This window comes from Jaculus jaculus, chromosome 15 (assembly GCF_020740685.1).
Source record: "Jaculus jaculus isolate mJacJac1 chromosome 15, mJacJac1.mat.Y.cur, whole genome shotgun sequence".
Lineage (NCBI taxonomy): Eukaryota > Metazoa > Chordata > Mammalia > Rodentia > Dipodidae > Jaculus > Jaculus jaculus.
Window position 1 is genome coordinate 13,407,258 of NC_059116.1, and position 27,081 is coordinate 13,434,338.

General features: G+C 39.9%; 1 protein-coding gene across 1 annotated transcript in view; it reads right to left on the reverse strand.

Annotated features, from left to right (window-relative positions):
• Positions 1-340: 340 nt before the first annotated feature.
• Positions 341-27,081, reverse strand: part of Cd226 (CD226 molecule) — a 33,342-nt gene continuing 6,601 nt past the window's right edge. The window contains exons 2-4 of the mRNA XM_004654639.2: positions 10,172-10,262; positions 4,005-4,065; positions 341-454 (exon numbers count right to left, since the gene is read on the reverse strand). Coding sequence (XP_004654696.2) covers positions 341-454; positions 4,005-4,065; positions 10,172-10,262 — 266 coding nt within the window. The remainder of the gene's footprint in view (positions 455-4,004; positions 4,066-10,171; positions 10,263-27,081) is intronic.

The following is a 27,081-nucleotide window of genomic DNA, read 5'->3' on the forward strand; positions in this document are numbered from 1 at the left end:
TCTTTGCTCTGTCAGGCAGAGGCAGCAGGACGGCCGAGTGGACACCAGAGAAGTGGACACAGCCCTGATCACTAGATGACCACTGATCCTAGATGCAACGCTGAAGCGCCAAGATGTTTGCTCTCCCCTCGGTTGTTTGGTTATGAAACCCTGGGAAGAATATATGGGTTTTGAGATTCTGGTTTTCTGAAGCATTTCTGTTAGTAAAGCTGTCTAGGTAATGCAGAAATTTTCATATGAAGTGAAATTAACTCATGGCAAGTTGGACAATGCTTTTTGTGAAAAGAGTGGACCCCTGTCCACAAGAGCCATCTCTAATCTGTTAGATCGATGAAAGAGTTTAGACCGTTGTCTTCTGTCTTCGAGGAATGGTTGGGTAGTTCACGTAAATTTCATCCCCTGCGTCATCCATGGAACCGTTGGTAGAGGTCGGGCTTCTGTAGTTGTTGGCTGCCTACAAAGAAAAACAGCAGAGCATGTCGGTAACCCACGCCACTTAAACAGCCAATAAAGATGTTCAACAAGAGTCCCTGCATGAAATATGATATAGGTCAAATACCCACTACAAGGAATTTTATAAAATATTCATTTTTTATGGGACTTCTTATGGAAATTACATTCTCAACTTATAAGACTCTAGATAGATGCAACTTAATCTAATTTAGACTATCTAATTTAGTTGCAATACTGTGCTATGAATTACCTATTCAGGGGTAAAATACCTTCTAGCAATAGGTAGTCTAATATAATATTTTTCCATAGTGGGTATAAATTAATGTCTGTTGAATGTATAACAATGCATTTTTACAGTACATCACACCCTAGCTTAATAAGAGAATAATAATAAGCAGCTGAATACAATGAAAGAAATTGAGTGATTAATTCTTTACATTAATTTTGGTGCTTATTATAAAAGAGAGTGACTTGTTATTTGCATAACAACCTAAAACGCTCAAAAGAATCAAGTAGATCTAACAAGTAAATATCATTTTTCTTCAAAGTCTTGGAAGAACTGGGTACCTAATATAGACAGATGAGAGTATCTTTCTATCCTCTCAAAAAAATAGTAGCAATGCTCTCATATGGGCTAGGGTGAACAAAGAGGTCAGTACAGAGACAGAAATCTAGATGGTGAGACTCATAGAACATGGTGTTAGTGTCTTTTGCATTGACAGATAAAGCCAGGAAAATCCTCCTCATTCTGCTCTTGGTCACAAGAAGCAAGCCATGAGCTAGTCAGAGGAAAATATTTTGTAAAGAGCAAATGATTCGTAACAGAAAAAGCTAAGTTAATATACTATTAAGAAGTCTGGGGCTGGAGAGATTGTTTAGTGGTTAAAGCACTTGACTGCAAAGCCTAAGGACCCTGGTTCAATTCCCCAGTACCCACATAAGCCAGAGGCACAAGGTGGTACATGTGTCTGGAGTTCATTGGCAGTGGCTAGAGGCCCTAGCACACCTATTCTCTCTGTCTCTCTATCTCTCTCTCTCTCTCTAGATTAATAAATAATTTTTTTAAAAAAGAAGTCTGAAGCACATATATTATTAGGCTGTTAAAGATGTTTTAGTACTCAACTTTTTATCCATGCCGAGTTCAAGTACAAGTAATTAAAGTGAAGAGAAATTGATGTAATTTTGGATAACACTTGGGAAAACATGTGTCTTAGTTCAGGGTGTTGTAATAGGATAGCATAGATTAAGTGGCTAAATTAAGCAACAAATATTTATTTCCCACTGTTCCTGAGCATGTACAATCCAAGGTCAAATGTCAGCTGAGGGCTTCCCTCTTGATATGCAGATGGTTATCTTTTCCTGAGCCCTGTCTGTTTTCATAGAAAACAGAGGAAAGAAACAAGGACTACCATTCTTCTTCTAAGGGCACAAATTGCACTAGTGAAGGCTCCTCATTCATAACCAATCACCTCTCAAAGGATCCAGCTCCAAAAACATCATGCTGGAGTTTGGAGGACTCTCACATGTAATTTAGAGGGTACACAAACATTTAATCCCCAGCAAGGTTTTATAATGAAACTTAGTAAATAGAATAATGTGTGAGGTGGAGATGTCTAAAGTAATAGTGGAGACAATGAACATGAAATATTCATCTTATCTGCAAACTCTGAAGGAAGTTTCTAGAGTTTTAATTAAACAGTATCGGACAGAGGCACCTTATAATCAAAAGGAAAAATTTGCAGGTCATGACAGTCCTGCAACTCATAAGAAAGTTCTTTAGTTTTATAGCCCAATTTAAGCATTTGTTAATTAATAAATTAATGCAAAGATAACAGTAATGAATCTCATTATGTTCTATGTTCGTGCTATGTTTCTAAGTCATTTACTTAGCGTAATTTAATTTAATCTTCCCAATAACCTATGACATAAACTAATGTTATATTCTTTACTCAGCAGAATACTATCCCATTACTTCATTATATGACCTTGTTAGAAAAAAAGGTCCTGGCAGATGTGATATAAAGTTAATAACAGGTTGTCTTGACATCAGGACAGTCAGCCCATAGTCCTGGAGGACCAATGTCTTTACATGAAGAGGAAGGCAGAAACATGCACACAGGAGAGGTGCCATTTGAAGAATGGGTAAATCATGGGAAGAACTGTCTCCAAGCCATGGACCTCTGATGATTGCAAACACCCACCAGACACTAGAGGGAAGCATGTGACAGATGTCACACAAAAAGCCATTCTTCTCATCTCTCAACCCTCCGAAATCTACTGCCTATTGTAAACTACCCAGTTTGTACAGCGTAAGCCATGGGGAACTTCTGCAGATCATGGTAGTGCTGGTGCTGCTCTTATGTCTGCGTAACTGCTACTCTTCACAATCCTTCTGCCACAGCTTTTCAAATGCTGGGATTCCAGCCATGTATTCATTGTTTCTTTGTTTATGCTGATATATCTTTTTTTAAAACAATGTCAAAACTTACTAACAATGTCAGGATTGGTGGTGTATGCCTTTAATCCCAGCTCTCAAGAAACTGAGTAGGACAATAACTGTGAATTCAAGGCCTGTCTGACCTATAAGAGTGAGTTCTAGGTCAGCCTAGAGTGAGACTGTTTTAAAAAAAAATAGAAAATACAAAAAGGTTGTTAACAATAAAAGAAGTTTTCAGAGAATGCTGACAGGGCTGGAGAGATGGGTTAGCAGTTAAGGTATTTGCCTGCAAAGCCAAAGAATCCCAGTTCTATTCTCCAAGACACACATAAGCCAGATTCACAGGGGGCACATGCATCTGGAATTCGTTTGCAGTGGCTGGACGCTTTGGCATTCCCATTCTGTCTCTCTCTCTCTCTCTCTCTCTCTCTCTCTGTCTGCCTCTTTCTCTCTCAAAAATAAACAAATAATAATAAATAAAAATTACAGAGAATGCTGTTATATTTTTTAAACTTTGAGAATGTATTAATAGGGTTGGAGAGATGGCTCAGTGGCTAAGGTGCTTGCTTACAAAGCCTAGAGACCAGATTTGACTCCCTAGAACCCAGGTAAGCCAGATGTACATGCATCTGGAGTTCGTTTGCAGTGGCTAGAGGCCCTGGTGTTCCCATTCACTCTCTCTCTCTCTCTTTCTCTCTCTCTTTTTCATAAATAAAATATAGCCAGATATGATGGTGCATGCCTTTAATCCCCAGCACTCAGGAGACAGAGATAGGAGGATATTGGTGTATTTGAGGCCACCCTGAGACTTCATAGTGAATTTCAGGTTGGTCTGGGATAGAGCAAGATCCTGCCTTAAAAACAAAGATAAATAAATAAATATTTTTAAAATATATTAATATTAAAAATATATTAATAAAAGAATTGTTCAGAGACTAGCTATTTCCTCACGTGGCTGAAACTTGAATTATAAGTGGCATAGCCAAATCATTTAAAAAGAAAATAAAAAATCACTATCTACAAAAAGACCAAACAACAACAAAAATATATTTTATAAGACATTTACAAATATCAAGTGGTTAAAAAAAAGGATGACAATTCTGAGTGACCTCACCTTATTCTGTATGTCCTTGGATTCTCTGAACATCATGACTTCTTGTCTCTGTCTCCTCCATCTAGAATACATGTGAAATAAACAACTTTAAGACACCATACTCCAGCACTGGTATCATTTCAGCCACTTGAACCCTTGCTATAACCACATCTCACCTGTGATTAATAAATATGTAGTTTCAGCTACCCACAGTTGCTGCGTGCACATACACTCACACACACACACACACACACACACACACACACACACACACAGCATTCAAATGACCTAAGCTATTTTTTCCCTTCCCCACCTGTAATGGGTCATCTTCACTGTTAATTTGACTAGATTTAAAATCGTCATGGAAACACACCTCCTGGGTGTGTCCATGACAGGGTTTCAGGAAGGAAAATCCCAACCTGAACTGCACAGAAAGCAAAAAGCGAGAGCCATCATGCATCTCTGCTTCTTGACTGTAGATGCAGTGTGTCCAGCCCCCCCTCAGAATCACATGCTCATGCCTTTCCTGCCTTGAGGGATGGTGTGCTCAAATTGTGTGCCACAGCGAGCCTGTCCTTTAAGTCTGTTTTGTCAGCTATGTTGTAACAGCAACGCTAAAAGAAATGACCTTCTTTGTTGGGCCCACAGATGGATAGGGCATGGCTCTGCAGCTGAAGCCTGAAAATGGGTTTCTTAACAGCTTATAATTTCAAGGGGCAGCTTCACTAGAACAGGGAGAGTAGCATGAGCAAGACATCAAAGGAAGGAAGCAGTGTGAGGGAGCTGGTTCTGGCAAAGGGAGTTGAGCCTACAACACCTCAAGGCCCACCCCCAAGTGACACACCTTCCAGCAAGGCTCCACCGCCCTAATTGCCACCAGCTAGGGATTGAGTATGAGGCTTAATCACAAACACATGAGGTGATGGGGGGTGGGGGACAGGGGGACATTTCACATTCAACGCACCACAGAAACAGAGGTACTTTCTCACTGTTATGTCGTTGGTGGGATGAAAATGCACAGCCCAACTGATCCCCTTAATGGTATGGGACCCATAGCTGGAGCTGGGAAACAAGTCAGAATCATATCCAAATATAAGCCCTCTCTGCAATACAAGGTACCATCAATCATGGGCTACAAGAGGGCCTACACCTATTAAACTCTCTATTAAAAAAAGTAAGGGTTATTTCATTTGTCCTGGAGCTAACTTACTCTCCGTTGTAGAATCTGCTTCTCTTTTTCAGATAGATGCAGATCCTAAGGAGAAAGCTACCCCATCATACCTCAAAAGGGCCCCGGCTGAAACTAAAGAAAATTGGCGAAACAAGCAAGGGTGCTGTTTTCCTGATGAACCGGATACCAGCACAAGGGGGAAGGAGACCAACACAGAGAAAAATCAACTCCTACCAAATCAGAGAGCCAGAGCCTCAGAGGCCCCCAACACCTCATCACTGAAGCAGACCAAAAATGAACCCAACATGGCTCAGGGAAATTTTGTGGAAGAGGGGGCGGAAAGAATGTCAGAGCCACATGTTGGGTCATGATATGCAGAGACATTTATCATACCTATAATTGTGGGATAACTCCACAATGCACGACCCATATACCTCAACAAAGAGGGGCCAATGGGGAAGGGGTAGGGCATGGATGATCCTAATAATGGTACGAAACTGCCTGTATTTGCTGAATACAAAACTAATAAAAAAAATTATAAAAATACATTAAAAATGATAGGTTAATACAGGAATGGTGAATAGAAAACTAAATAAATAAATAAACATAAATAAATAAAAAATAAATACTGTATCTCCAAATATAAATAAAGATTATATGCTGTATACAACATAAAAAAAAAAATTCACAGCCCTCCCTCCTAATTCCAAGGATTTCCTCCTTCTGAGTCACTCGGCCATGGACAGTAAACCATCTAGAATCACTGATCAGTAAACTCATCATAGTTTTCATGAAGTCTAGAAAAACCCAACTTCTAGGGAAGTCTTAAAGGAGTAAACACAAACAAGGGAAGAAGAAAGAGGCTTTTGTCATTGAATGCCCAGCAGAAATAACTACATCAGGAACATGAATAGAGTCTATGTGGAGAGACCAGGACTGTCTATCTTCTTACAAAACAGATTCTTAGTAGAGAGAAAATGAACGGCATACTAGTGGAAATTTCAACTGTGTTCTTTGGTTTTTCTCTGCTTTTATTTTAAGATAGGGTCACAATTATCTTATAGAAATCATGAAAACAAAATCTTCCTTCTCTGAAGAAAGTACATTCAGACATGGACAGTGATTCTACCAGCTTCATCCAGCTGTTTGGTGACACTCCTGGTATCTCACCACAAACTTATCTCATCCTATGTGCTATTCATTTGCTTGCTATAATGCACACCAAATATTCCTTAATTTATTTATAGATCCATGTGTAAATTTGTTATGTACAAATGACTTTTCTACATATTTTATATAAATTAGGTCATTTATTCCTGAAAGAAAGCTGTGTCATGATTGCTGTTAATATCTTTTCACAGATGAAGAGACTGAGACATAGACCTATGACTCTGATCTTTTATTAAATTGTGATTTTCAAGACTCATAGTTAACTCTTGGAAATGGGTTCCTATGTGTTTCATCTGTGTACTTACATCTAAATAATCCTAATATGTGGTGAATACAAAAGAACAGGGTTTGTAGTTTGATCCTCTGAATTTAGCATGCACTGTGCTGTTTACTAAGACGTATGTATCTCTCAAGATGAAGTCTTTTGAATGCTGAAAGCAGAAAAGTATCAGGCAAACCAAGTGTGGTAGTTTGCATAGATGGCCCCCAATATATTCAGCGTTTCATTAGTTTGCAGTTTACATCTGCAGCCACCTGGCTGGAGAAGGTGTCACTGATAGGATCTTAAGGTGTGGTGCTGGGTTTCAAATTTCAATCTAAGGACATGCAAAGTGTGCCCAGCAGGAGTTCCTGGAGAGTGCTGTGCTGTGTGGCTTTTGGCTTTTGACTTGTGCTTTTCTCTTTCTGCTTGGACCTGTGAAGGCAGGCCAGCTTCTTCTGCCACTATAGAACTTCCCCTGGATCTGTAAGCATCAATAAACCCCTTCCTCCATAACTGTGCCTGGTCTGGAAGTTTATCTCAGCGAACCTGAAGCTGTCTGCTATACCAAGACACTGCACCAGCTGAAAATATCCACATGGACAAGACTGTACAAATAACTATTTAACATTTTTTTCTTACTGAATATTAAACTTTATCCTCTGAAGACAGATGTCCATGTCTAGAATATATTTAAGTTCCTGTTATGTTAACCAGTGCGATACTTCCCCTGGGCATGTTCCTGCACTAATTGTACTGTTCCCATGTCTACTTTCAAAAGACACAAACCATGGGCAGAGGATCTGCTCCCAAAGCACCTGGGCACACAGGTGACTGCTTGCCAGAAATAAAGTTAAATTTTATTTTGGCGAATATCCAACTCCGCAAACCCTGAAGCTGCAGGGCTAGTTAAAATGACTGGTCAGGCACAGCACTGGTGGTTATTGCTGAAACTGTGGACTCATTGTTCAAAGCACTTCCATTTGAACTTCACAACTCCAAGCGATCAGTGACAAGGTAAGAAGAACAAACACTCTTTTCCTGTGTGCTACTTGTGCACAATTATGCATTCAAGTCCTCTCATCTTTTTATCGCATTATCCAAGAGGGACAATATACTCCACAGTTCACTTTAGCTATTCAGATAAAAGCCATGTCCAACATCTGTGACCTTCCAGAGGTCGCTTGTGTCACTCGCTCTCTGAAGCTGGGTGGCTCATCCTGGAGTGCTCATCTTGTGACCTCTCCCTTCTCTGCACTTTTCTTTTTAAACAACTGAAGTGAAGCAGTAGAGAATCCTCAGTGATATTGGCACTTGGGATCCTTATGTCAATTTGCTAATTTCCGTTAGGGAAAGACATGAGGACAGCCTTTGATGGAGGGAAATGTATAACTACTGCCCTGCGATATGACTGATGCTTACTGAATGGTCATGATCTAAACAGATTAGTGCAAAATGTTGTCAAATACTAAAAGATAAGTAGCACTCAGGTCCCACCATCATGGACCCCATAGATATGGAAGAAGGGATGAGTAGCACAAGAATAATTAAAGCACAAAGCAGGGTTGTAAGGAATAGCAGACGAGGAACACAAGGTGATCCCATATAATGACATCATGTCTATTTTCAGGGACAGAGGAACAGGACAGACCTGGGGGTGAGAACATAAGTTTTGTGGGCTGATTGATAACACAGAATTCAGGCACTGCTATAGAAGTGAATTATGGTAACATTTTGGATGTGAGCTGGGAATGTTACAACAATAAAAGTTGTAGTGTTAACAAAATTATTCAGCCTTATGGGGAGTAGTAAAGTAGACAATATGAACGACAATCAGGCTTGGATTAGAAACCAAGCTATGTTTGATGACAGAGTTAATGAATTTAAAAATTATTGTAGTATGTGGGGAGGAGAGATGATAAAAAGTCTTAAACAGGAAAGTGGCTTTACCAGCCTTATGTTAAGATGAGAAACAAGGGGAAAAAAATGATAGGCTCCGGCTGAAACTAAAGAAAATTGGCTAAACAAGAAAGGGTGCTGTTTTCCTGGTGAACCAGATACCAGCACAAGGGGGAAGGAGACCAACACAGAGAAAAATCAACTCCTACCAAATCAGAGAGCCAGAGCCTCAGAGGCCCCCAACACCTCATCACTGAAGCAGACCAAAAATGAACCCAACATGGCTCAGGGAAATTTTGCGGAAGAGGGGTCAGTCACATGTTGGATCATGATATGCAGAGACATTTATCATACCAATAACTGTGGGCTAACTCCACAATGTACGACCCATTTACATCAACAAGGAGGGGCCAATGGGGAGGGGGTAGGCCACAGATGATCCTAATAATGGTACCAAACTGCCTGTATTTGCTGAATACAAAACTAATAAAAAAGTTATAAAAATACATTAAAAAATGATAGGTTAATACGGGAATGGTGTTGAGAGCAAGGAGAAGGATGGAAGGAATTACTAAAATCAGACAATAGTAGGAAAGGCTGAGGTCAGGGATAATATATAGAGAGACAAGAAACAGAAGCCTCCTGGGAAACCATATTAATAAGCCGTGTGTGTGTGTGTGTGTGTGTGTGTGTGTTGTGTTGTGTTGTGTTGTATTAATTTTACCTGGGGGAAATAGTAAAGATGAATATATTCATTTACCCAACAAACATGTATTAAATGTCTATTTTTACTTCAGACATATAAAATATAGATGTAGAAAGAACAGTTCAGTGAGGGTCTCCACTAAGCAGATAACACTTTGGTTGGAACACAGTGTAAGAATTCCAATCCAATATAATTCTAATAAAAGAATTTTAAGAAAAACTACACAAATGAGTGTTGAGTATGGGAGAGGAAGAACGAAGGAAGAACCAATGAGAACATAGTAGAAATTCCTCTATGCCCCAGTACAGTGAAAGGTGGACAGTCTCCATAGACTTAAGTGACTACCTGCTGTCTCTATGGATACCTGTTTCAACTGTTTTCTCAACCACCTTTAAGAAAAGTCCCCTGGCTGCTTGTTTCAGAAAACTGGACAACCACTCTAGATTATTCTGCTGCCTTATGAGCTTCATTACATCTTGTTCACAACTTTCCACAATAAAAAAACTAATGAATGAATAAAGCAGTATTTATTTCTCCTCCTCCTCCTCCTCCTTCTTCTTCTTCTTCCCTCTTTCTCTTTCTCTCTCTCTCTCTCTCTCTCTCTCTCTCTTCTTTCATGCGTGCATACACATCACAGCCTCACTTCCAGTTTTTCTCTCGGAGCATAAAGACAGTGTGTAATACAGGGGAATATGGGGAATTATGAGGGCAGAGTGCTCACTGTCTCAGTCTCTTACATAACTTACTTTGATCATGATTCCCTCCTACCTTCTTTAGCTTCCCATTGACTAATTCTTAAATGAATCATTCTAGCTTTAATTTCTAATATTATCAGCCCTACTTCTCTCCTGTGTAAGAACAGTAACCAACGAAGCAAATATGAACGGCGCAGCAGCTTGATATATTGTCGGGCTCTTCACAGACACACTGAAGATCAGACTTATCCAGGTTAAAAGAGATTTAGGGTTGGTCGTCCTACTCACCTTCTACAAGAAATGAAAATGGTGGGAATAATGAGGATGGCAAGCAACAACAACACTGTGCCTCCAGCCACAAAGAGAATATTGCTTTTACCTAGGGGGAGAAAAGTAGCAGGAATTAGGAATTCAACCAGCTACAAGATGAAAGTGGGAAAATGAAGAATACATGATTACGGAATACATTAATCATGACAGAATAACAATTTAAAACAAAGAATATAATACAAATAGAATGAGCTAAGGAAAAAAATTTCTTTAAAGGCTCCTTAAAATGTGTGACATCTCATGGGTTAGTTTTTAAAATTACTTCCTTGATTAAGTTGGGTTCAACGTCTTACGGAGAACAAGAAAGTAAAAATCACACATTGGATACAGATGTTATTTCATTTCAGTATTTCATTCCATCCCAACTACATGCAAAAATATTCTATACAGGGGCTGGGGAGATAGCTCAGCAGGTTAAGGTGCTTACTTTGAAAAACTGATGACCGGGGTTGGATTCGCCAGTACCCATGCAAAGCCAGATGCAGAAAGTGCTGCATGCATCTGGGCTTTGTTTTTAGGAGCAGGAGGCTCTGACAGACACATTCTCATTCTCTCTCTCTCTCTTACACATAAATAAATGTTTGTTTTTTTTTAAATATTCTGTAAAAAATTTATTGAAGTAATACAAAAATGAAGATTACATTTTAAGTTGACATCAACTTACACACATTCAGCATACAACATGTTGATAAACTGAAATGTTTACCATAATTTTGTTTAAATATCTCTGGGGGGGCTGTGTAGGTGACTTAGTGGGTAACGTATTTGCCACTCATCAAACCTGAGTACCCCAAGTGAAGATCCCTGGCTCCACCTAAAAGCCAGAAGCGATGGCAGGCTTCTGAATACCAGGCGGACTGACCGGACAGTGGGAGGTGGAGATGGGAGAATTTTCCAGAAGCTCAAAGACCAGCTAGGCTGATGAACATAGCAATGAATGGAAAGGAGAACGGCAGTCATGCCTCAAACGAGGCAGAAGCTGAAGTCTGACATCAAGAAGTTGACCTCTGACCTCCACACTTGGGCAGTTGTGTCACGTGCGCCTACAAATACGCACACACACATACTGCGTGCACACAAACGTGCGCCAATTTTTAAAATATCCTTTAGATTTATTAAACTGAATCCTCCAATGTGAGAAGTATTAGAGCCAAGAAACTTAACAAGGAAACAACTTCATAAGAATACAGTGCAGATACTGATGGCAGATATTGCATGCTTTGTATAATTTTTTTGATATTACTTGCATTTCTTTTTGTATAAATTATGATGGCTGCTTCAACATTTAAATGTACAAAATGAATTATTTCAAGCCACGTAGGTCTCAGGTTCTTTTCCCCTCCTTCGGTTTTTCTAGGTAGGATTTCACTCCAGCCCAGGCTGACATGAAATTCACTGTGTAGTCTCAGGGTGGACTCGAATTCACAGGGATCCTTTTACCCCCCAAGCACTGGGATTAGTGAGCTATAATGCCCAGATCATAGTTTTGTTTTCTTTTTTTGTAACTAGATATTATAATACATGAATAGACTTTATTTTGATCATATTCCCCTCCCTGCTTTTGTCCCCCTCCCCGAACCCCTAGCCCACTGAGCTCTACGTAGTCCTACTTCTGTTTTGATGGCTCATTCTTTTTTGTCCTCTTTCATCTTCTGTGTCCAAATGTTGATGGCTCAACATTGTGGAGGTCTTCTGGGGGTAACTATATCCATGGTGAGGAAATAATTGCACCATTCAGTTCATTTCCAAAGGAAAGTGCCCCAGAGTACTCTGTGGTAGTTTAAATGTGTGCCCCCCCCCCCATAGACCCAACTGTTTTATTAAAACATGTAACTTCAATTTCCAGCTACCTAGCAGGAAGAGGTGTTACTTGGGGTAGATCCTGGTGTCCAGCCCTAAGGTGCTTTGGAGGTAGATCTGAATTCCAGCCTAAAAAGTGCGTCAAAAGGTTTTTTAAGCTCTGGCTGTGCCGTCTTGTGATGCTGGCTGTTTGGTTGCGTCTGTTTGGACTTATGAATGGGAGCCAGCTTCTTCTGCCATTTGACGGAACTCCCCCTGGATCTGTATGCTTGAAATAAATCCTTTCCTCTCATGAACTATGCTTAGTATGGATGTTCATCCCAGCAATGTGAAACTGTCTGCAACACACTCCTTCCCACCATGTGGCTTTTTTTATGGCCCTTGTGGTGGTTTGATTCAGGTGTCCCCCATAAACTTAGGTGTTCTGAATGCTAGGTTCCCACCTGATGGATATTTGGTAATTAATACCTCTTGGAGGCAGTGTATGCTGGGGACAGGTTTATGGGTGTTATAGCCAGTTTCCCCTTGCCAGTGTGTGGCACACTCTCCTGTTGCTATTGTCCACCTTATGTTGGCCAGGGAGTGTGATGTCCACCATGTCATTATTTTCCCTGCCATCATAGAGCTTCCCCCTCAAGTCTGTAAAACCAAACTAAACACTTTTTCCCCACAGCTGCTCTTGATCAGATGATTTCAACCAGCAATGCAAACGTGACTGCAATAGTAATGTTGGTACCATAGGGGTGGGAATGCTGCTAGATGCCTGATTGTGTGGCCTTGGCCTTTTGGAGCTGATTTTCAATAGGAATATTTTTTTTTGGGGGGGGGGGACGGTGGTTGAAACCTTGGGATAAGATGCACCTTGCAGTGCTATAAGTAAAGTTTGGTGGACTATTCCAGTCAGAGTTGAAAGGCCTGAATGCAGTAAGAACTATTGACTGTGAGGTTTGGCCTGTGAGGGTGAGAAAGAGCTTTTCTTGGACTGGGCTAGAGGTAGTTTGTGTGAGAGGCTTACTGTTATGCCCATATCCTGAGAAGTTTTGAAGGGTTACTTTGTGTAGAAATGGACTGTTGTGAGCAAAGCAATATGGCACAGAAATGAAGTCTTTGGGCTGAAATATCTGCCTGTTCAGCCTCAATTATATAAGAGATTACAACCTTTAAGATTGGGCCAGTTGACCTGTACTGGGACAACAGGAGGAATGTAGACTCTTTTGAAGGGGTCTGAATGCTCAAGGAGTGTTCTTTTCTTCAAAGTCTGTTTTATTTCTCCCACCCCAATTAACAAATTGGCACTCCACCTGGTCTTATGGAGTATAAGAAATGCAGGAAAAAGAGGGTCATTAAATTTGCAACATCGTCTTTTGTTCTGGAAACAGCCATGGACAGTGTGAAGCAGCTTTGCTGGATGCCTGCATGGAGACCCCATGGGGCCATGAGGATGAACCGTGGCTTGCAGTGGAGACCCAGCGGAGATGTCAAGACCATGAGATGGCTGCTAAGGAGAACTGCTAGCCCCAGACGAAGCCTGGTTGTTTTAAATCTTGTATTGGTTGAATATTTCTTTGCTATGCCTAATGCCACCTTTTGCAGCATGAGTGTTTAGTCTATGCCATTATGGGTTTTAGTGTGTTTGTTTGTTTGTTTGTTTGTTTGGCATTATGGCTCAGTTAAAAGATCTCTGAATATGGGAATGTTCGAACATCATTAGGATTGATTTATAAAAATGTGGGGACTTTGAAAGTTGGATTGAATACATTGCATTTTATATTGTGGATGGTTAACAGTTTATAGGGGTCAGGGGTAGAATGTGGTGGTTTGATTCAGGTGTCCCCCATAAACTTAGGTATTCTGAATGCTAGGTTCCCAACTGACAGAGATTTGAGAATTAACGCCTCTTGGGGGTGAGCTTATGGGTGTTCTAGCCAATTTCCCCATGCCAGTTTTTGGCACACTCTCCTGTTGCTATTGTGTACTTTATGTGGGCCAGGGGGTGATGTCCACCCTCTGCTCCTGCCATCAGTTTCCCCTGCCCTCATGGAGCTTCCTCTCAACTCTGTAAGCCAAAATCCTTCAACGCTCCTCTTGAAAATCAGCTCCAAAAGGCCAAAGCCACACAGTCAGGTGTCTAACTGCAACACCACTCTTTGTACCAACTACACTGTTGCAGTCAGGTTCACCTTGCTGGTAGAAATCACCCGACCAAGAGCAGCTTTTGGGAAAAAGGGGTTTATTTTGGCTGACAGACTTGAGGGGAAAGCTTAATGATGGCAGGGAAAATGATGACAGGAGCAGAGATTGGAAATTGCCCCCTGCCCAACATCAGGTGGACAACAGGAACAGGAGAGTGTGCCAAACACTGGCATGGGGAAACTGGGTATAATATCTATAAGCCTACCACCAACAATACACTGCCTCCAGAATTCATTAATTCTCTGGGAACCTAGCATTCAGAACACCTAAGTTTATGGGGGACACCTGACTCAAACCACCACACTTGATTACCAGTATCAAATATGGGTTCTTTGCCAAAGACTATATATTTGCTATATTTGTTTTACTATACCTGAAAATTAAAATTATAGAGAAGAATTGAATTTAAATATGACATTATAATAGCCTTAGCTTTTAATATTTTATTTATTTATTCACAAGCAAGGAGAGAATAAACATGCCAGGCCCTAGTACCATTGCTGCAAAAAAAAAAAAAAAAAAAAAAAAACAACTCCAGATCCATGTGACACTTATGCATCTGGCTTTACATAGATACTAGAGAATCAAACCCAGGCCATAAGGCTATTCAAGCAAGTATCTCTAACCACTGAGACATCTCCTCAGCTCATATCATTGGTTTTGGGTTTAATATATCTCCCCCCAACCCTCCTTTTCTCCCTCCCTTTCACCTTCCCTTAATTAGACCTACCCATCCTCTGCATTCTGTCCCTTTACTTACCTATCTACTATCCCCTCCCCTAATCCCTCCCCACTCCTCACTCTTAAACTCTTTATAGCTTCCTGACCTCTGCTGTAAACTCTTATTCCATTTTACAAGTAGATATGAAAATTCCAAGCTAGGATCTGCCTCTGAGTAAAAACATGTGGCATTTTTTTTATTATACTTGAATTACCCCGCTTAGTATAATTTTTCTGGATCTACCTATTTCCTATTAATTTCATGATTTGATTTTGCTTTACATTAGAATAAAACTCTACTGTGCTTTATTATTAATGTCTTTATCATCCATTCATCAGTTGGTCAACATCTGGGCTGATTCCGTCTCCTAGGTATTAAAAATAGACTTGGCAATGAACATGGCTGGGCAAGTGTCTCTATAGCAAACTGCAGTCTTTAGTAAATATGCCCAGGAGTAGTATAGCTGGCTCATATTGTAGCTCTACTTTTAGGGTTTTGAGAGCCCTCCTAATTTCAACCAGTAGTGAATAAGAGTCTCTCTCTTCCTAACCCTCACCAGCATTTGTTGCCATTTGACTTTTTTTTATGATAGGCATTTTGACTTAGTTGAAATGAGATCTCAAAGGTGTTTTAATTTTCATTTCTTTGATGGCTAGAGACATTGAACATTTTAAAATGTTTATTGCTCCCCTACATTTCTTCTTTTAAAAACTGTTCAGTTCCATGGCCCATTTTTATTGGGTTATTTGATTTTTTTATTGCTTACTCTTTGAGTATTTTATATTCTGGATATTAATCCTGTCGGATGCATAGCAGATAAAATTTTTCTCCCATTTGTGCATGGTAAGAAATAAAGCTCTAGATCCATTCTTCTACATGTAGGTATTTGTGGCATTTTAATCACAAAGTCCAAAGACTTATGGTAGCATAGATGAACCTAGAGGGACTTGTTCTAGGTGAATTAAGACAGACACAGTGCATGGTAGTGTGTGCCTGTAACCCTAGCACTTGGGAGGCAGAGGTGGGAGGATCACTGTGAGTTCAAGGCCAGCCTGAGAACACAGTGAATTCCAGGTCAGCCTGGGCTAGGGAGAGACCATACCATGAAAATGAAAAAAAAAAAAATGAAAAGATAGACACAGTAAGATAGGTATTATATGATCTGCTGAGAAAGTAAAATCTAAAAACATTGAAAATATACAAACAAAAAGTAGAAGAGGTGATTGCTTAGGTAGCTCTCAAGGTACAGAAAATGGGGAGATGTTCAAAGGGTATAAGCTTCTACTTATAAGAACTAGTTTAAAAGATAAAATGTGTAGCATTGGCAAATAAGAGCTGTGTTAATTCAGTTTTATTGTGACAATCATTACAAAATGTTTACATATATAAAACCATCATATTGTTCCCCTTGAGTATATTTAATTTTTGACAATTATCTTTTAATTAGAGTATATTCCCCCTTTGGCTTTTCTGTAATTTTCACATTTTCTATATGATGCATGAGTTTTGTAAACAGCAAAACATAGAAAATTTAAATGTCTGCATCATGACAAGAAGACATAGTTATCTGTGTTCAGTGTTTAGTGTTTAAAGAATGAGATATAAGAAACTGATTTATGGAAGAAGACTAAAATCCTTGAGAATAAAGGTGATTTTTTTACTAAATAGTTAATTATATTAATTCAGATGATGCTTGTTGCATAGTCTGGTCATAATTAATAATTAATAATATGATATAAATTAATAATTACATTTATAATTTAAATGTTATGAACAATTTGAAGTATGCTGCCTATTTTCATCCTCTTCTAGCAAGTTTTGTCCAGTAAAGTCATGAGTTTAGAAGCATACCAACTCAAAGTGTTCTGGTAACTAGTACTATGCCTAAAGTGGCAATTAAACATGATTTTGATAATTTTATTATTTAATTAGTATTTTGAAAAGTCTTGCACAGCTTTGAAACAGGCATGGAACAAGTAAGTGTGTAGAGAAACGTAATGTCAGCCACACATGGATCAGCCCAGGTATGTTGGTTTGAATTAGGTGTCCTTCCTCAAGTCATGTGCTTTGAATGCGTGATTCCCAGCCAATGGCAACTGCTGGGTTGGAGCCTCGCTGGAGGAGGTGGGCCAGAGCACGTCATAAACAGCTCCCCTTCACGAGAATTCTAGTCATTCTCTTGCTGCCAATTCCACCTGTTGTGGCAGATATTATGTGCAGCTTTTGCTCATGGAATCCTTCCCCTACCATCATAGAGCTTTCCCTCAAGACCACAAGCCAAAGTAAAATCTTTCCTCCAACAGCCTTCTCTTAGTCAGGTGCTTCGAACCAGCAATGACATCATCTCCACAATAGAATGTTGGCACCCATAGAATGGGGGCATGTCTGCTAGAAGCCTGTCTGTGTAGGTTTTTGTTTGCTTGTTTTTTTGTTTTGTTTTTCTGGCCTTTTAGAACTTGTTTTCAGAAAGAATGTGGAATGATTTGAAACTTTGGCCAAAGACATGCCTTGCAGTACTTCAAGAAGAGTTTGATGGACCACTCTGGTCAGAGGCAAAAGATCTACATAACTATAGACCATGCATGCTTGGCTTATAAGGAAAAGAAAGCTTTGTTTCCTTTTTTTCCAGACTGGGCTAGAGGCAATTTGTATGAGAAGCTTGCTGCATTCTTCCTGTATCCTGAAAACGTGTGCAGGATAGTGTGTGCATAAAAATGGACTGGTATGTGCAAATGGATTTGACTTCTGCCCCTTCAGGTACAATTACTTGAGAGACTGTCCATCATTGAGATTGGGCTAACTGTTCTGCATTGTGACAGCAGGAAAAAAAGATGATTCTTTTGAAACTAGGGGGAGTTTCCTGCTCTTTAAAGTCAGTTCCATTCTCCTCTAGATTAACAATTTCGGTAGCTCACCTGGAATAATGGAATACAGCAAATACAGAAAAGAAAGGGTCATGGTATTTGTAACCTGGTCTGTTTTTAGGAAATAGCCATGGGCAATGTGAAGCAGGTTTGTTGGAGTCCTTGAGTGAGACCTGATGGAGACATGAAGATGAACCATGGGTTGTAGTGGAAATCCCAGGAGATGCCAAGCACATGTGATGGACGCTAAGGTGGGCTGCTGGCACAGAATGGATGGTGCCTCAGGCTGTGAGCAGCCAAGATGGACAGGTGGAGCTGGAGCTCTAGAGAATTCATCCCTGGTTAGAGATGCCAGACTTGGAGCTACAGGATTTGATACTTGCCCTGGATTGTTTAAGACCATTGATTTAATCTTTTCTTGAAATGTCATCTTTTGCCACGTGAAATGCTTACTCTGTGTCATTACGTGTTCTTGGTTCTACAGCTCAAAGTTAAGAGGCCTTAGACTACTTGAATAGTGTTGGGATTGGTAAAAACTCTGGGGAGTTTTAAAGTTGGATTGAACACATTGTATTTTCCCTTGTGGATGGTCATCACGTCATGGGGGCCAGGAGCAGAATGTGGCGGTTGGAAGCAAGTATCTCCCGTCAATTTGTATATACTGAGTGTTTGGTCCCCAGCTGGCAACAATTTGGAAGATGAAACATTGCTGGAGAGGGTATGTTCTCTGGGTGGGCTTAGGGGTCGTAACACCACCTCCCCAGTCTAGAGCTGCTCTCACTCTCCTGCTGTCTGCACCTGCTGTGGCAGCAGTGACCTCCTGCCTTTGCTCGTCTCATCTTTCCCCTGTAAGCTAAAATAAACATTTTCTTCCCACCAGCTGCTTCTGGTTGGTGCTATGTACCAGCAATGAGAAGGTAACTACCATATCAGTCGAGAGTCAATGCCATTTTCCCTGTCCTCTCTCTCTGCAGTGAGTGACCACCATAGAACTTGCCGGAGCCAGTATGGATGGAAAAAGCAAAAGCTAATGGGAATGGATGCTTTGGAAAGTTAATCAATAGTTCATAACATTCACTTTTTCCCTTAAGCTCTGATAATAGATCTTTGGTGGAATAATGTCAGCCCTCAATTCCTACTCTTAAAGAGAGAAGAATTATTGTCTGTTTTCAGTGGCCACTTTCTCGCTGATTTTTTTTCTTTACTTCATCCCAATGCTATGTTGATTCATGGGAGGACAAAAGAGTCTTGAACCACAAAGACATTATTTTTCCTCCTCTCACAAAGGATAAATACAGTTAAAATAATTTAGAGGAAGTCAAAGAAATTTATAAATGAATAATTTTCTCCAGGCCTGTGACCCTCCAGGCTAAGTCTCTGCCAGTGACAAGTATTTATGACTGAGTTATAAACCTTTAGAGAAGGCTTGTGAGAGAAATACCACCCGGTCCTTCCTGCAGATCCAGGCAAGCACAGCATCTGTGAATGCCCATTATTTCTCCTGGTGAGAGTTTTTTGGGGGTTAGCCATGAGGACAACAAATACTTTAGAATCAAAATAACTGAGCTGGATGTGGTAGTATATACCAAGTACACACCTAGAACATGGGAGATAGAAGAAGGAGAATAGATTTAAGGCTAGCCTGAGATATAGTGAGCTCTAGGTAGCCTGGGCTATATAAGACCCTTTGTAGAAACAAACACTAACAAACGAACATAAATGACTGGGCCAAAATGTATGTGAGCAAAAAGCACACATCCTGACCCTCCAATGAGCTCTGTGAAGTCATAGTGTTAGTAAAATATATTCCTGCCTTACGTCTTTAAAAAGAGAAACAGAAATGTTAGATCTCCTTCTAGGGACAGATGGTATACATGTATTCAGTGTGTCTCCATGGAATAGATCATGTGTGATAACAGACAATGCTGCATAAATCCTAACCTTATGAAGCACTGTGCAATGTCGAAAAGCACCCACTCTTGCACTAACATTACCACCAGTTAGCTCAAAGGGAAGGCATTGAGGACAGAAGCCATGGGGTTTAGTCCTGTCTAGTGCTGTTTATCTTTCCCCTCCCTCCTTAGAATACCTTATAGAGAAAACTTACTCTTTTACGTTTGTGCAATGTTAACATGATGATAAAATCAACCTCAAGGGCACATATAAGACTTGAAATATTTAGGCACTATGAAAATTAATTGTGCACATTATATAAACCTAGAAGTTTGAACACAATAAAAATTAGGGTTAAATAAGTAAGACTACTTCTGTTCTTTTCATGCTGAAATGTTATAATGAAGCAGTCATAAAGAACTTGGGATGCTTTCTCTTGTATCAGGAGTCACCACGCTGGGAAACAGCAGAGGTAGTGTTGAGCAACACACATGAGATCAATGTAGACCCCTGGAGAAGTGGGAACTAAAGATCGCAGAGCTTGTTGAGTTATGCACTAAGTGGATACTGCCATGGAGATTGTAGCATAAGCTTCCAAAGGTCACTTGTCTTGTGTAAATCAGTTTTATATTGTATATTTAAGAGACTTTTCCTTGTTTTATTGCAAGAAGGTCCTAAGGAATAAATAGTTTTCTGAGAATTAAAGGACTGTGACATAAGCCTTTAATCTTCCTTCTGGGTAAATAACATCTACTCTTCCTTAAAACAAAAGCCTTACTACATTAACTGAGAAACAGCAAGGAGAGACTCTATTTCCCTGCCACTGCAGAGCCACCTGAAGATGGAGCAAGTTTTCAATGAGAAGGACAAATCTCCCTGCAATTTGCCTCTTCTGGGGCTGGGGAGATAGCTCAGTGGGTAAGAGCACTTGCCCACAAGCATGAGGACTTTAGAGAGCCAGAGTCCAATCCTAACCACCCACATGTGCATACACTATAAATGTATCACACACACACACATACACACAGTAAAACATAAAAAGTCTTAGAACAATTGTAAGTTTTGCATACACCTGACAGGACGGCTGCATTTGTGAAATTTCTGCCACCCTGACATCATGACATGGCATCCTACTGCCCTATAAGACATAGCCTTCAATGACCAGCATATGACAAAGGTGTTTCAGCCCATACCCAAGGACAAAGCAATGGTGGACGTCATTGATTTGGTACACTTGTTGAGAAAATGTTAAAGCTGACATGATTATATTCTATGTCCCATCTTGTTCAAACATATAAATGCATCCTAAGTCAGAATTTCAAGAAATGAAGATGATCATTTCTAGAAGAGTCAAGAACAAGGTTGGCCCTTGGATGTCCTACTAGTTTCTGTTGCTATGATAAAACGCTTGACATAGTATCATAAAGTACTCTTCCCCATCTGCAGGCTCTGACATTCTTTCAATTAGCTCTTACGAAATAGTCTTTGAGCCACAGGGGTGGGCAGGTGATAAACATGCCTTACTTTTTGAGAAGCATCAAACTTCACTTGATCTCAGGTGGTGGATGAGTTCTGAGTTTCCCCAGTGGTCACCATCATCTGAGAAAAAAAAAGAAGCTTCTCTGACCCAAAGTGAGATCTGCACCAATCTATGGGGATAAAAATAATGCAAGTAGTTGGAGGGTAATATGTAAACAGAGGGGCAGAATACCGGGGATGGAGAAGTTAAAGTGAGGACAGGGTGCAGGGATGGAAGAAAGGAGGCAGGCGCATTACAAATTGGTTATGTATGGTATACAGTGATTTTCAGGAAATTAAGTAGACAGCAAGCCTTGGGCTAAGCATTCAGTAACAAAAATTTGATTCAATTTTAAATGATTGTTTGAAAAAAAAAAAAACTTTTCACTAAATGCCTCTAAAATGTATATAAGCTAGTACCAGAGCCAGGAAGACAGATCAGTTATTAAAGTGCTTGAGGACTCGACTTTGGACATCCAACACTCCCTCCAACAAATTGAGTGTGGTGGCATCTGCTTTAATTCCAGAGCTGGGGAAGGAAAGATAGGTGGAACCTGCTGGGTGAGTTCCTGGCCAGTATCTCAGAAAAGGTGAAAAGGATTTCTGAGGAGCCAAACCTGAGACTGTCCTCTGGTTTCCACATGTACTCATACGTATATGCACAACACCTGTGCACGCATGCACACACACACACACGTACTTGCACACACATACATACACACGCAAAACTGTCTAACTATAAGAAACATAAGTTGCTACTAATAAATTCAAAAAGCTGCAATTTTATTTTTTTGAAATTTCATTTACCCATCTGATTTCTCATCTTAAAAAACAAAAGAACTTATGTTCAAATCTCCAGGTCCCATGTAGCTAGATACGCATTGACGCAAGTGCACAATGGTGCACATATGTCACAAGGGGGTGCACGTGTCTGGGATTCATTCATAGCAGGCTGAAAGTTCTGGTATGCCCACTCTCAATCTCCCTCCCCTTCTCTCTCTCTCTCTCTCTCTCGCTCTCTCTCTCTCTCTGTCTCTTTCTCTCACTCTTAAAATAATAATAAGTAAGCAAATAAATAATAAGTAAAATGCCAGAAGCATAGGGCTGTTTACAATGCAATCTTCCTGATGTAAAATGCCCTGGATATCCATGACCTCTCAGTGCCTAGAAGTACCTCACAAAAGCTTCCTAATAGGAGGAAGAGAGTATGACATAAACATCAAAGCGAGACTAATTGAGCAGGGTAGGGGATGTGATGGAGGGTGGATGGAGGGGGGGTGACAGTGGTAATAATGTTTTAATTATGTTTTTATGTATTAGGTAATCATGGTTTATTGTCTATAATTATGGGAGTTGTCAATTAAAAATGTTAAATAAAAAATAAAAAGCCAACCCACCATTAGAGTGAACTTACAGTGGATCCCGCAAGCTACAAAACCAACCAGATAGGCAAGGTCTACCCACCAGTGAAACAGTGGCACCTAAGTTACGGGGTTGATCAACTGTTCTCTGAGGCCTTGCCAGATGAAGGGAATTCAAGCCTTGGGCAAAAAGCTATGGCTTTGTTCACAGACCCTAGAGGGCAGCATCCATTGTTCATTCCCTAAATGGACTGGGGAGTGGGTGGGGGGTATGCCCAACAAAAAGCCTTGTAATTGCATGGACTTAATCCCATCCACCAATTAAGCTTTCACTTTTGGTTAGTGAACCTGCCTTATACAGGTGGTGGTGAATACCTGGGCGACCTGAGACCCATCAGAATGATAAGAGGAGAAAGCCAAGAGCCTATTATGAGATGAGTCATCTCAGCCACACCCGCCAGGGCTCCTGAAGCATCAGAGCAAGAGAAATATTGAATATGAGAGCTGCTCCCATGGCTGGGCTGAAAACACATATAAAATAACACACATCCAAGCCGAAAAAAAAAAAAAAAAAAAAAAAAAAAAAAAAAAAAAAAGAGGCTTCTGAGAGCTCAGTACTAAAGTAGATTTTTAAGGGAGGTGGAAAGAATGTAAGACCCATGGTGTGGGATGATGTATTGTAAAGCATTGTCCTCCTGACTGGAACTGACTGGTGCAACCATGACCCATAGTGACTACCAATGCCCCACTGAAGAGGGCCCTCAGGGGAATGAAGGTGAGGAAGAGGGGACATAAGAGGAGAGCCCAGTGGAAAGAGGACCAATTTACAATCTGCTCATACACTAAAGTTGCCAGTAAAGGTTTGCTTTAAAGCCAGTAAGTGTTTTGGTTTCTTTTACTCACATAAATAGATTTTATAATATTCGTTTACTTTTTGGATAACAAAGAAAAAAACATTAATCAACACAAAGGCAAAATGACTTGATTTGACAAATGTATTTGAGATTTGCCAAGCATGTGTGTCTTAAGTCCATACATGAACCAGCCTATGAACTAACTGTTCACTTTGTGGTAGATTGAGCAGTAAATGGTTTGCTCATCCTAACAAATGCCCAATTATTTATTAATAATAAACATACACAGACAGAATAACAAAGACTAAATAATGTAATACATATAATGTGATAGTGTAAATAATACATGTAGTGTAAAAATACATGTAATATAAATAAATAATGTAATGCATGAAAAGTTAAGGCCCACAAGCAATTATACTTTGTGAACATGTATTTCCCATCCTGATGCTTATGTTGCCCAGGTTTGGGGGACATTAGCACCTCGTTTCTACGAGCTTTTTAAATTTGAAGTCATTGGAAAGACAACAACCTTAGCCAGTGTCTTATTCTTTCAACGTCTCGTCTCTTTTGCCCATCTACACCCAGAGCCATTCTCAATCTCCACCATTCCGACTGAAAGCATTAACATTTCAAATTTACACTTGTGAAAGGGAGAAATCTTTTTGTGTGAGTTGAAATAAGTACCTACAACGAAAAGATAGGAGCCCTGTGGCTAATTTCAAGTCCCAACAAAAAAGAAATAAGCTAAATTTATAGTGAAAATAAATTATAAGAAGTGAGGGAAAACTATGAAATATTTATTTTACAAAAGCTGTATAAGAAAGTTATATTTCCTACTGTGTCAATACTTTTTAAGAATCCTTGAAACTGTTCAGCATAAACAAGACCCTTAAGATGCTTTAAGATAGGATCTATCTCTGAGAATGACAGATCCACACTTACTCTTCATATCTTGACTTTTTAAATAGCATAGCCCTCCACAAAACTATTATGCTGCCTTTGAATATTTGTCAAGAGTCAAATCAATATGTGTGAGATATACTTTGGATAAAGTTTTTGGATAATTAAATCGGAGTACTTAAAACTAGAATTTCTCTTAAGAATGACATGCCATCGATCTTATACAAAGAATTAATTTCTGAAAAATGGCAACTTCTATTTATGTTTGAAGATTTCACATACTCATCCATTTTCAGTTGCAAGGTACAGCCTCAAACTGTAATTAATATCCAGGAATTTTTAGGGTGAAAGTTCCAGTCATTAAGATGGACTGGAGTTGGGGAGGAAAGGAATGAACAAAAATAAGTTGTGTTTGAAATTGCCAGAATGAATGATACCTAAAAATCTGTATGTCAACTAAAAACAAAATTTTTTTTAAGGAGTTTTTTCTATATTTTACTTGTGCAAGAGAAAGAGGGAAAGAGAGAGAGAGAACAAGTATGCCAGGACATCTAGCCATTGCAATGAACTTCAGTTGCATGTGCCACCCTGTGCATCTGGTTTACATGGGTACTGGGAAATTGAACCTGGGACCTTAGGCTTGGCAGGCAAACACCTTACCCATTAAGCCATTTCTCCAACCAAAGAAAGTTTTAACAAATGCAGTCATATACTGATTGATTTAAAGGGAAATATCAATACATTAGTCTGAATCTGAAACCCTACCTGTCTAAGTTTCAAGGAATAAGAAAAACTTCCTGAAAAAAATGTAATTCACTCTGAAAATAGGGGCCACTTACCAACCAGCAATCCCTAGGTTGGATTGCTTTCTAATTGTACTCTCTTTCCCTGTTTGTAACAGTGTGCAGCTAGAATAACTGAGGTACAGCAGGTAGAAATAGGCACTCAACAATATTACTTACAAATTAATTTAACATCTGACTTTGCAGAATTCTCGTGCATATGGTATTAATTTATCACTATTATTCAAATCATTACTCAAATATATCATGCATAAAACTAAATGTGAGCAAATATTCTATCATTTTATACCTTAGGAAAAGTAAATAAATCAATAATTGGCACTTTCAAAAGAAATTAATCTGACCAGTTGTGAGGTTTTTTTTTCATATAATATATTATTTTTTTAAAGATTGATGTGGGTGGAATGGACTGCAAAGAAAAGATGCAATGATATAATGGGCCATGATTGAGTAATCAACTCACTTGTGATGCTGGAAACATAAAACTACATCTGGAAACACAGTTGTCATCCAGAATTTAAAAAAGAAATAAACAAAGTAAAACCGGGCTGGAAGTTGTGTTGGATCTGTTTCAGTGGTGACTATTTTAACATGTGAGTGATGTCACGTCTACTCTGGGATTCCAGTCATGGGTTATCTCATATAGACAAGCGGCTGGGGTGATTTATTTTCTGTGTAACTCCAGACAGTACAGGCTGAAGCTCCTCACCAGTGTCGTGGGAGGAAGCAGTTCCATCGCTCCCGTCCACGTGAATTCAGCCCACCCCGTTTAGAGCCTTCACATCTACTCTAAATCTACCGAAGTGAGAAAGGAGGTTCTAAATTAACCAACCTCTAAAAAAAAAAACGAATAGTCCAGGCATGGTGGTGCACGCCTTTAATCCCAGCACTCGGGAGGCAGAGGTAGGAGGATCGCAGAGAGTTCGAGGCTACTTAGCGAATTCCAGGTCAGCCTGAGCCAGAGTGAGACCCTACCTCAAAAAAAAAAAAAGAATAAGTACAATGACTTGGAACATTTTTGGAATCCAAATGAACTGAGAGCACAAAGGTTAAGCCATAGTAGAAAAGAAAGGTTAAATAAACAGTGCTGAAGATACCACATGCTCCCGTTGCAGGACACTGAGAAACCCAGGTAGAGCTGTGCTAGGAGACTCCTCCCTCCGGGCTAGGCTGTCAGGGTTCTAGAAAGTGCGATACAGCAGCAAGCTAAGGAGAGAAAAACGTCATCTACAGTCTATCCAGCCATGGCCCCTGCAAGCTACAAAACTGGCCAGTCAGGCAAGATAGACACACTAGTACCATAGTAGCATGTCTATTATAGGGTTAACTGCTCTCCAGTTAGATTTGAGGGTCATCCCAAAGGACAGAATTCCTGCCTGGTACTGATAACCTAGTCAAAATCCTGACAGTGAAGGTTATAACTATAGTGGAAAAGCTTCTCTTGTTGTTTGGGTAAATGGATATATTATGCCCACAAAATTGCCCTCTAAATGTTTATGTTTATGCCCATATATGAATGATCGTCTCACTTTTTGTTAGAGCTCTTGCTTTTTGTTAGAGAAGCTTCCCTTGCTTCAGTTAGGGGCAAGTACTAGAGAGACTCGAAACTCATCACAGTGCTGAGAAATGACAGTTGAGTCTTCAATGCTAAAAGAGACATCTCTATTTCACCTCCTAGCCTCAGGAACCACTGTAGAAGAGGTGGTGGAGCGAATGCAGGAGCAAAAGGAGGTGAAAGAGTGCTTTGGAATGCTGCCTTCCAGACACAAAATGTGGTTGCATTTATGACCTTATAGTGGCTGTGGTTACCTGCACAAACACTGAATAACATCAACATGATTCATGAATGATAAAGTAGGGCAAAAGAATGACATCAAAATAGAAGAGGGACTTGTTGGCAAGAACAAGAGGTTCCGTGGAGGGAAGATTAATAAGGGAGAAAGAAGCGGGTGCTTGGA